The following is a 12,347-nucleotide window of genomic DNA, read 5'->3' on the forward strand; positions in this document are numbered from 1 at the left end:
TGGATCTAGGGTGCATGACAATGGGATTGATTCAGGTGCAAGGCTAGGATTAAGGGGGCTAGGATTAAGGGTGTTAGTGTTACCCACCCTAGGGCAGGAAATCTGGATAAGATAGGAGAGACAGGTTTGTCATTTGCTTGCTTTTGCTGCCCCCTGCCTGCCACAAGCCGTTTCTCCTCTGCGATGCCTCTCTGCCAAGCCACCTTACCTTGTGTTTCCCTGTTTGTTGTATTATATTCTATAAGAAAGAGATTTCTTTCTTTTTTTCCTTTTTCTTTCTTTCTCTTTCTTTCTTTCTTTCTTTCTTTCTTTCTTTCTTTCTTTCTTTCTTTCTTTCTTTCTTTCTGGCAGGACTGGGGATTGAACTCAGGCCCTTGCACTTGCCAGGGAAACGCTTATTCTACTGAGCCATCTCCCCTGCCCCAAGCCACCTTACCTTGGAACCAGCCAACTACTGACTGAAACCTCTACAAACTGTGAGCTAAATTAGCCTTTCCCCCTTTAACTTTAGTTGTCAGGTATTTTGTCTCAACGAGAGAAAAGTACCTAAGACACTGTCATAGTTACTCTTCTCTCATTGCTGGGATAAATACCTGACACCCAGAATGAAGGAAAGGTTTATTTAGCTCACAGTTACTGAAGGTTCCAGTCTATTTCAGCTGGCTACAAGGCAGAGAACCTTTCTTTTTTTCTTTTTTGCAGAACCGGGGATTGAACCCAGATCCTTAAGTGCTTATTCTACTGAGCCATCTCCCTGGCCAACAACCTTCCATGGTGGGGCAAAGAGCTAGAGTGCAATGGAGAGGGAGCAGCAGCTCAAGCCACTAGCTTCTCTTCCCACCTTATATTGTAATGCAAATTACCTGCCCCAGGGCAGGTGTAGCATCCACATCCACAATAATCAACCACACTCCAGAAGCCACCCCATGACTGCATGAGGCTTTGGGGGGACACCTATACACAAACCATAATGGATACCATCACAATCTAATAGAGTGTAACATCTGAATAGTTGGAACTTCAATCAGACAGACCTAGCCTCATATCTGAGTTTGATAGAATCCGCAAGTGATCATGGACAATTTAACCACTTCAATCTAATTTTCTCATCTAAGTGGGGGTGGGGAGCACTACACTGTCACTGGGTTGCTGTGAGGATCAAACAAGGCAAGTTATGAGAAAGGATCTGGCACATGTTATGTGCTCAGAAAAGTTAATTTGCTTCCCCTTCTTGAAAATTTCCATGGAAAGAGATTTTATTTTCCCCTTAGACATCTCTTTGTGGCTCTAGCTCTCCATAACCAAGAGGATCTTCCCTAAGTCCAATTAAAGTTGCTCATATTTTTCTTCGCTTCCTGTTGCTTGGCCCTCTGTGGGACAGAGAGAGCTCAGCTGCTTTTTCAAAAACATCCCTCAAACTTTTCAGGAAAATATTTGAGCTTTAGCTCAATAGCAACTGGTTGTACTTTAGGGTTAAACATCTGTACTACATGGAAGTGAGACGTGAAAGAGACCTAATCTCTCCATGAGGATTGCTCACAGAGCAAGAGTGGCAGAAGCCCCTACTACCTTATGAGGTATGGTAGGCTTTCTCTTCAGACACCTCATATTGAAAGTTGACTGTGTGCCAATTACTGTGCTGGTTCCATACGCTTTTAAATGATACAGTAGGTAACTGTGGGGTAGTTACTGTCATTCTACTTTTCCCTCTCTACATTTTTTAAAAAAATGTATTTAGTACAGGGTCTACAGTGTCTTACTACACAGATTGGACTTGTAGTTATCCCGTTTTCAGCCTCCCAAGTGCTGGGATTACAGGAGCACCACCACACCTAGTCTCAGTCACTGTCTCACTGGGCCCTAGGGGCAGGGCTGGCACAGCATTGGGAAATGGAAGCCAGAGATCTCATAGCTAGTAAGGTGGCAAGGCTAGGAATTGGGCCCCAGTCTGCTTCTGAACAAAACTGCACTGCCTCTCTAGTTTCAGACCTGAATGATTAACCTCAGGAACTTTTCAGGTGCTAAAGAATGCGAGTATGGAAAAATCTATTGAAAGAGGATGTGCAATGTTCTTTTCTGGATACTCCATGCCATTTCAGGGCATGGACCCTTGGCACACACAAAAAGGATGACTCTCCTGCTTTTGCTTTGGTGGGTGGTGTTTGAATGCTGTTTGAGATGTAGAAGCAGGTACACTGTTTTATAAGCCATGGATAAGAAGTATCTTTACCTGAATATGCTAATTAAAATTTCCATTAGGAAAAGCTGAAAAGCTGCGCGTGTTCAATGCCGTAAGGAGAAGGGCTTTATACTCGGGGCTGAAGGATGGCATGTGTGTTGCCTTCCATCCAAGAAGCCTCTCAGGGAACTGGGGTAGTTCCTCCCTGGGAACTAATACAACACCCTAACTCTCATAGCTCAGCCATGCCTTGGTCTAGAGAGATAGATGTGTTGTTGTTTGTTGAGGAGAATCCGTACTCTTGATCTGAGAACAAATCTTACATTCAAATTATGAAAACAAACACTTACAAGTAAAGGTCAAAGTAGACAGGCCAGCAAGTGCTGAAGGCTTAGGATATATATCTGAAGTTTTTTAAAAAAGATAATGCAGACATCCTGAATTGTGTTTGCTATAAATAATTTATGGGCTGGGGACAGTTATGAAACAAACTACTGCTGCTGCTGTGATAAGATCCTGAAACAAAAGAAACAGGATTTGTTTGAATGCTAGTGGCAATTTTTTAAAAAGCACAAATTGTCAGAATGTAAATATGATAGTTCAGTTGCCGGTATTGCTTTCCATGTGTCTTTTTAGAATTTCTTATATTTTTAAGACACGAAATAATACATAAAATGAAAATGCACGTAATTGGAAAGGTAAAACAACCACTTTCTCTCCTCCCTTACCCCAATCCTTGTCTCTTTCCTTAAGAGTAACCAGAGTTGACAATTTATATTTCTAGAAAGACGTCTGAATATATAATAGAAAATATGTATTAGTTTGGAGTTAAGTAGATCCTCAGTTTTCTTCCTTTCAAACAATTGAAGATGATCTCAACATCATTTATTGGAAAATGCCAGTGTTTTCCCCACGGGTCTGAAAGCCAATCCACATCATATATGAAATTCTCAGATGTATGTGGACCTCCTTTGACGTTCTTTTTCACTGAGTTGCCAATTACTTCCCTACTTGTTTAAAAATGGTGGAAAGTTCACTTTATTTTGTCATACTGTTTGGCCTGGTGGTCTCTCATTTCTCATTCTCAGACTACTTATGTCTCCCGTATTTGTCTTGGTCAAGTTCCCCTAACTAAGCCTTCTAGGTGGGATTTCATTTAGCTTATACTTTGGAAAGATAACAGAATTCAGTTTTCCTCTCAGTGGCATTGTAGTTTTCTTCATACAGGTGCTTTATATTTATTTCACTTGTGCTTGCATATTTTATCATTTTCACTGCTGTGAAAAGAAACATTTTCTTACATGTACTTTTAAGTGGTTTTCCATAGGGAAGCTTTTAGTAACTAAATTATCTTGTTTTAAAATTGTTTCCTAGTTGATTTAGAGTATAGATTTAAAGTCAATCATATCATCTGGAACAGATGATGCATTCTGCCTCTTTTTCTCAAATGTTTTTATAGTGATAAATAGTGATTCCAGGAAAAAAACTGAGTAACAGTGCTGCAAATGGGTGTCCTTTTTCTGTCATTTTAATGAGAATATTTGTGATTTTTTTTAAATTAAAAATGCTTTTAATTCGAAATGTTTATATTTTTTATAGTCAATAAAATATCTATGGGGCTGGTGAGATGGCTCAGTGGTCTAAAGCACCTACTTAGAACAAGCTTAGCAAAGCACAGGGACCGCGGTTCAATCCCCCAGCACCACATGCCAGCCAGCCCCGCCCCCTGGTGGGCTGAGCTGGCCACACACACACACACACACACACACACACAAATAAATAAAATTAAAAAAAAAAATCTATGTATCCCTATTTTCCTGGTCTCCTTCCACCTTTTTTTGGCAACCAGAAGCAAATACTGAATTCTGTCACAAGTTCTAAAACCTATTTGATATCTCACTGTTTTTCTTTTTAGTTACAGTATGGTGAATTCTTTTAATAGGGTCCTAACACTGAATCATCTTTTTTTTTTTTTTTTTTTCGGAACCAGGGATTGAACTCAGGGCCTTGTGCTTGCCAGGGAAGTGCTTATTCCACTGAGCCATCTCCCCGGTCCCACACTGAATCATCTTCATATTTTTTCCTCATGGAAATATTGTCAGATGTGGAAGTGCATACCAGTAATCTGGGGGCTGAAGCAGGAAACTGCTGTTTGAGCCCAGCCTGGGCAGTTTATCAACTTACTGAGACTTGCCTCAAATAAGAAACAAAAAATGGGACCGGGGATATAGTTCAGTGTGAAGGCCCTGGGTTTAATCCCCAGTACCAACAACAAACAAAACCCAAAAATCAAATCTGATGAGTATCTTGTTAGCATATCAATTTTCTCCCCATGCTGGGAATCCAACCTTGGGCCTTAAGCATACTAAACAAGTACCATGCTATTGAGTTCATATATTAGTATTTTTTCTTTTTTCTGAACTCAATCGGGTTGGACATCAGTGTTACACATCTTTGTAAAAATAGTTCAGAAGTGTGTTATGTCATGTGTTTAGATGCCCCTGTTACGGTTTATATCTAGGTGCCCCCCCAAAGCCTCATTTCGCCACTGGGGTGGGTTTCTGGACTTTGTGATTAATTCATGATCCGATGCTGGGATTACGGGTGAGAGTGCTACACCCAGCTTGAGGCAGATAGCTTGAGTGCAATTTAAGTAAAGGAGAGAGGGCTGACCTCTGCCTGTGCTCCTCCCTTTTGGCTCTTGCTGTTTTACACTGCCATGACCTGCTGCCCTCTGCCATGTACCAGTATGCCTTAGAGCCAGCCAAGTATGGTCTGAAGCCCCCACTAACTGTGAGCTAAATAAACCTTTCCTTCCTTAATCCCAGGTGCTGGGTATTTGTCCCAGAAACAAGAGTAAAGTAACAGACACCCACCCTCCAAAGCCTTTTTCATAGATGGCTGGATCTAGCATGTGTGATTGCTTCTCGATGGAATGCTGGGATTAAGGGTGTCAGGATTAGGGTGTGTGATTACTAAATCAGTCCACTGGTTGCTTTGGTACTGCACTAACCCTGAAAGCAAAATGAGGGACAGAGAAAGGCTTGTATTGTCCCTTGTTTGCTTCCTTTTGCTGTCACCAAAGCAAAAGTAGATGGTGAAAGAAAGTATGGAAGTTTTCTGAAGCTGGCATTCCCAGGGATCTACCCAAGGCTGCACCACCCTGTACCCACCCAGCCAAGGCATATACTCTGAGCTCACCATCCCCAGGATCTTCAACATCCCAGTGGGTGAGAAGAAAATTTGAGGTGATCTCTGAACTTGAATGGGACCTAGGCCCGGCCCACAGAGTGTTTTTCATTTTTATTTTTGAGATAGCGTCTCACTATGTAGTCCAGACTGGTCTTGAACTCATTTACGTAGCCCAGGCTAGCCTCTAACTCATGGTGACCCTCTTGCCTCAGCCACCCGAGTGCTGGGATCACAGGCATGTGCCACCACTCTTGGTAGTGCTGCACAGTTTTTGATGATTGTTTTCATCTGTTTCCTGGACAACTGGGGTACATACCATGCCTGTTGTGGATGTCCCTTGGGTGTCCTTGACAATGCAGAGCACTATGTTGGGGATACACTGAATGTACAGAAGGCAGGGAGCCCTGAATGCACCACAGGACCAGAGCCCACGTGGTGTGCAGGACCCTAAACCTGCAGGGGTTCCTCTGGTGGTCTGGGATCCCTGAAGGTGCCCTTGGCTACTCCTGTTTGGCACTTTTAGGATTCATGGTAGACTGCTAGGCTTAGCCGTGTCTGGCTAGCACTGCTATGCCAGCCCCTACTGTGGCAGCAACAGTGCTCTCCAGGTGGCATCAGGCCCCCCTGTCCCCCAACTGCTGGCCGCTGAGCTCTGCTGTCTGCTCTGTGGGCCAGCTGAGCCCTATGCCACCTTTGGTGCCACGTGGGGCACGGGGAGATTTGGCCTCTACCTCGCTTGGGAACTCAGAATACCTCCCAACCCACTCTTGGTGGCCGCCATCCGTCCATCCAGCCAACCAGGGCATAGGGGTTCTGGAGACCACGTAGGAAAGCACACATCCCACAGTAAGGGCATTCAGTCATTTCTTCTTCCACCTCCTACATTGAGAATAAAATGAGAATTGTGGAAAACATACAAAAGAATAAAGAAATACATTTAATACTTAGTTCTAAATAACAAGAAATATAAAATTACAAAACTTCCTTTTTGTCTTGAACGGTTTTTCTCTGGTAAGGACCGCTCGGATTAAACAGAAGCTTCCGGTAAATTAGGACGCCATCAGCAATACAGCACAGTGCTGCCACAAATCCAATCACCTGGGGAAAAGCACACTGTCATTGGCATCATATTTTTTGAAGTGATCTGTCCACGGGATCCCTCTCCTGCTAGGTACTAAGATTGCTCCCTGCACTGCCACTCAATACTAAAATGGGAAGAGACTTTAGAGATCATCCTATCCTCTTCAGGGCCAGGATTCCCAACACCTGCTGACAGGAAAAAGAAATAACACAGAAGTAGCACAGGCTCTGTCTTTAATTTTTCATTTGCTTCTGTACATATTCTTTTAAGTCCCACAGACTATATTTAGTTATTTCTATCTGCAATGATCAACTGTTGAATTTCCTAATGCAAAACTTTATAGGGAAAAGGGTCAAAGCTAATACTAGCTCAAGGTTAAAATCTTTGGGGAGCCAAAAGATAACTCAAAGTAGGCCAGACTGGTGGCACACTGATGTTTAGTCCTAGCACTTGGGAGTCTGAGGCAGGAGGATTGCCTAAGTTTGAGGCCAGCGTGTACTACATAGTGAGACCCTGGCTCTGTCTCAAAAAAAAAAAAAAAAAAAAAAAAAAAAGATGGTCCAAAGTGAACTCTCCAGGGCGGCTACACTGAATGCATGGAATCCTAAATAGGCCTTAGAAAGAAAACTGAGGTAAAGGGAACAAAGTAGAACACAGGGGAACTGAGCTGGCGTGATGGCTATTGCAGCTTGTGCCTGGGCTGGGGAAGGGAGAAGCCAGCCCTTCCTAGCCATGTGCACAGCCTCATCCAGTCTGGCTGCCTTGTCTCCTGGTTTCAAGCCACTGCCTCCCCAAGTCAGAGCACTGCCTGCCTTCTACTGATCCTTTTATGACTGGCATTTCTGCTCACTGACAGTTTCTCCCCTGAAATCTTTCTCCTATAAAATACACTGGACATAGAGGTCCACATCTATAATCCCAGAACTCTGAACGGCTGAGGCAGGCAAGTTCCAGCTATGTGTCTGGCTAACTCCACCTTTTAATGAGATCCTGTCTCAAAAAAGAAGGGCTGGGGCTGGAGCTGAGCATGAAGGCTCTGGGTTTAATCCTCAGTATTGCAAAACAAAACAACAAATGAAACTGAATTTAATAATACATTTTATGTAGTACAATGTATCCAAACTATTATTTAACATGTAATTGATAAAGTTATTAATGAAATAGTCTATACTTTGGGAGGGGTAGTAAATCTTTGGAGTTTAATGGATATTTTATACTTACAACTTACCTCAATTTAGACTGGCCACACTGCCAGTGCTCAATCCTCATGTGGCTAGGGGCTATTGCATTGGAAAGCACGGCTCTAGGTTGTCAGTATTTAAGGAGTAAGTATGAATTAAAGGGGAAATAAGTGGGCCAGGTACCAAGATGGTGAAGTGGTAAGCAGTAGACAAAAGTCCCTCTCAAGTTGTCATCCAGACGCTAGAATACAGCAAAGTGAGGAAGACAAGAAGGGGGAAGGTGGGGCCCCTGGGCCCAGGAAAGATCTGAGGGGTGCACTGAAAGCCACAGAGAGAGCAAAGAAAGAAACTTCACTGAGGAGGAAGGAGGTAGCTGGTGGTACTTTCTCCCTGAGATGGAATTCACTGCAAAAGAAGCTGCTCAATCCTGAGGATGCAGGGTAACTGCTGGTGACGCGGGAGGCCTCCACTGAGAGACACAGCAGTGGAGGGGAGCACGGATATGAAGGACTACACTATCTGGGGTAAGTGTTGGGGGCTCAGTCATCCCACACAAGAGTGTGACTGGCCATCTCAGAGAGGGGCCAGCTGAGCTCAGAACTCAGTGACTGCTAGCTTCATCTAGCAGCTCCCAGTTGGACTCAGCCCCAGGGAAGCTATGCTGCTGGCTACAGGATGACTGAGTTTGGTTTCAGCCGGAAGGGGCAGGCTCGCTGAGATTATTCACTACCTCACCAAAAAGCTACTGTTGGCTTGCTGGGACAAATTAACATAGATCAGGACTCTGTCTTCCACATGTTGTCTACCAGTGACAGCAGAGACAAAACTGGAAGTAGGACAAAACTTTTTTCCTCTCCAGGGACTGAACTCAGGTCCTTGCACTTGTCAGGCAGGCACTTAGACCACCGAGCTATCTGCCCACCTTATCTGTTCTTTTTTATCTCTTCCTTTTCTTTTTTCCTCCAATCTTCTGCACCAATTTCCCAAAGTTAATGTGATTCTCCTTTGTCCTCCAGGCTTACTTTTAATTCTTCTTCTTCTATCTATTTTTTCCCAACCCCTTTTAAATTTTAACTTCTGAGAGTAAAATTGACATATTAAGGACTTATATACTGAATATAATTTTTTGATCTGTTTTAGATTTTGTTATATAAACAGAAATCTAGTTCATAGTTAAAGGTGGAAAATTACCAATTACCTGTTTGTCATTTTCAGACTGTGGTTGATGCTTCTCTTATTGCTGATGATACCACTTCTGCCAAAGGCGACATAATTGTTCTAAATAGCTATTCTTCCTGGTATCACAAGACTGAAACTGACTTAAGAGTCACAGAAAATACTGAAGCACAGTGGCAAAGACCAGCGCCTGGCCCAAACAGGTAGCAACTTCTTAGCCCCAACAAATTGAAGAGGTAGGATCATGCAATAGACTCAAAACTTAAAAACCAGTTATACCTGTGTCTTGGTTTGGGGGTTTTGCAACGGGAACAATATAATACAGGACACATTTTATAACATTATTTTATAAGGAATCACCCAAGAATCATACACTAGAAGTGCAGGAAATTGGTCCACATACTAACACTAAAGAATCCAGCAGAGGGCCTAGAGCTCATAACGATGCCTTTCACAAGTCCAACTGGAGGCCTATATCCCACAACAAAGTCTCATGCAGGCCTACTTCATAGATCTCTGTTGGAAAGGCCCAAATGCTCAAGGTAAGCACCAGAGCTCCCCCGAAAGTACCACAGCCATCCTCAGCAACAGTGAGGTCCTGAGCTCCTGAAGTGATGAGGAAAGCTGAGTTCTCATCAGGAAAGCCAATGCAACAAGTTTCTCCATGAGACTGAGCAGTGCACCATCTTCCCATCCAGAGCCAGGAAGAGATGCTCAAGATGAGAACCAAAGCTCCTCCAAAGTTCACTGGGAAAGCCACCATGACAAGGTCTTCTAGCAGAACAGCCCAAGAGAACCAGCAGCTTCCAACAGCTTCTCCAAACAGAATCCCTAACAGTATTCTGGCAGCTTCTCCTGTTTTGCCTTTCATGCTGCTGGTAACAATCCTCAGGTGGGCCTCCCACATCCAGTACCACACTAGTTTAATTCAGCTGGGTGTAGTAAGTTGGCCACCAGTTAGAAATCCACTACAACCTGCAAGATACCTTGGAGAAGTAGTAATTTCCTAAGGATTCTAAATACTAGCAATAAAGCAACCCACCATAGGCAATTTATAAGTATCACCCCAGGAATTAAACTAAAAAAAAGGAAAGAAAATAAGAAGACACTTAAATAAGATGCAACCCCAGAGTTCCAGGTCACCAAAGGCAAAACCAGGGAGCAATGAGGTGGAACAATCTGAAAGCAACCCCCTGGCCTCTCTGAAGTGGTAACAACAGAGCAATTGAATAAGGCTCTAGAAAAAAATCAAAATAGAAAATAATTTCTCAGATAACTACAGAGATGGCATCTACAATGAAAACCATGCTTCAGTGACTCTAGAGCAGGTAACACACACACACACATACACACACACCAAAAAAAAAAAAAAAAAAAAAACAGAGGAACTTAAGAAAATCATGAAATCTGTGAATGCTCAACATAGTAAAGAAATGGAATCCCTAAGGCAGATTCAAACAGATATCCAGGAGAATAAAAATTCCATTGAAAGTATTTGCAGCAGATTACGCCAATATGAGGACTGGATTTCAGATATAGAAGACAGACTTGTAGCTACTGATCATGAAAAGAAAGATTTCTTAAAAATAGCAAGGGACCATGAAAAATCAATCCAGCAGCTGATAGATGAGGCAAAGAATAACTTAAGATTGACTGGAGTTGATGAAAAAGCAGGCGATAGCACAAGTGATATAAAAATATGATTCACAGGTGTCATGGCAGAAAACCTCCTTGGTAGGGAAAAAGAATTCAACACACAGGGAAGTGAGGCATACAGAACTCCAATTAGCCACAATAAAAAATCTAGAACCAGGCATATCATAATCCAGATTCCAAAAATTCAACACAAGAATACAGTCTTGAAAGCTGTTAGGGAAAAAAGAGTCACCTATAAAGGAAAGCCCTTCAGAATCACAGCTGACTTCCCAGCATAAACCCTCAAGTCAAGGAAATCTTGGATAAAATATTTAAAGTTCTAAAGGAAAAAACCTTCAACCCTACAAAACTATCTTTCAAAATTGACGGAAAAATAAAGGTACTTTCATGACAAAGAACATCTGAGGAAATTTATCACCATCAAATCAGCAAATTAAGATGTTTTGAAGAGCATTCTAGAAAAAGAAAACAAGGACTAAAACTCCATGAACTCCAACCAAAGGAATCCACCAGGCAAGGCAAAGAAACAGAAGGAGGGGGAAAAGGTGATGGTAGTAGAGTCAACAACAACAAAAACATGACAAGGATAAGTCAAAACATTATTATAATAATCAGTGTTAATGGTCTCAATTCACCAATAAAAAAATTGGCAGAATGGATCAAGAAGCAATATCAAGAAATACATTTCAAATATGCTGTGTTCAAGAAATACATTTAACTCAAAAAGAAATTCATAGACTGAAAGTCAAAGACTAAAAAAGTACTACATGTGTAAGGGACCCCCCCAAAAAAGCAGGGGTAGCTATTACATTTGCAGACAAAGCGGATTTCAAGTCAAGACTGATTAAGAAAGGCAAAGAAGGTCTCACTACATCCTTGTAAAGGGACCAATCCAAGAGGAAGAGATAACAATCAGAAATCTATATACAACAAATGAGAGTGCACCCAACTATATAAAATAAATATTAATGGGTATGAAAAATCAGATAAGCACTAATACAATTGTTTTGGGAGATCTTACTACCCCACTGTCACAAAAATATCAACTAGACAAAATATCAACAAGGAAAAACACAACTGAACCAAAATTTTATTTTATTTATTTATTTTGGCAGAAGCAGGGAATGAACTCAGGCCCTTGTGCTTATCAGGGAAGTGTTTATTCTACTGAGCCATCTCCCTGTCCCCTATGAACCAAAATTTTAAACAAATGGACTTGTGTTCCACTCTACAACATCAGAATACACATTATTCTCAGCTGCACACAGAATGTTCTCTAAAATAGGCCACATACTAGCTCACAGAACATGCTTAAGTAAATGCAAAGGAATTAAAATTATTCCATGCATATTATCAGACCATAGTACAATGAAATTGGAAATCAATGGTAAAGAAACCACAAGAACTTTATAAACACATGGAAATTAAATAGCACCCTCCTGAGCAACAAATGGGCCACAGATGAAATGAGAGAAGAAATTATGCTGTGTTCAAGAAATACATTTAGATCTTTCTACAATTAAATAATAATGACAAGGCTGGGGCTGGAGCTCAGTGGTAGAGTTTTTGTCTGGCATGAGCAAGGTCCTCAGTTCAATGCCCAGCACCAACAGAACAAAACAAAAACAACAACAACAAACAAAGTAACAAATGATAATGACAATACAACATACCAGAACTTATACACAATGAAAGCAGGCCTAAGAGAAATTTATAGCAGTGAATACCCATGTCAGGAAAACAGAGCAAGTGCAAATAAACAACTTAATGGGGAACTTCAAACTTCTGGAAAAAGAAGAGCAAGCTGGGGCTGGTGAGATGGCTCAGTGGTCTAAAGCACCTACTTAGAACAAGCTAAGCTAAGCAAAGCACATAGACCGCG

At 41.9% G+C, this 12,347-nt stretch overlaps 1 protein-coding gene across 4 annotated transcripts in view; it reads right to left on the bottom strand.

Moving 5' to 3' along the window:
* Nucleotides 1-6,289: 6,289 nt before the first annotated feature.
* LOC101585909 (chemokine-like factor) overlaps nt 6,290-12,347 on the bottom strand; it is a 19,183-nt gene continuing 13,125 nt past the window's right edge. For all 4 annotated transcript variants that reach the window (XM_023709379.1, XM_023709380.1, XM_004625915.2 and 1 more), the window contains one exon: nt 6,290-6,469. In XM_023709379.1, coding sequence (XP_023565147.1) covers nt 6,344-6,469 — 126 coding nt within the window. In that variant the 3' untranslated portion in view covers nt 6,290-6,343. The remainder of the gene's footprint in view (nt 6,470-12,347) is intronic.

The sequence above is a fragment of the Octodon degus genome, unplaced genomic scaffold, assembly GCF_000260255.1.
Source record: "Octodon degus isolate 3935 unplaced genomic scaffold, OctDeg1.0 scaffold00011, whole genome shotgun sequence".
Lineage (NCBI taxonomy): Eukaryota > Metazoa > Chordata > Mammalia > Rodentia > Octodontidae > Octodon > Octodon degus.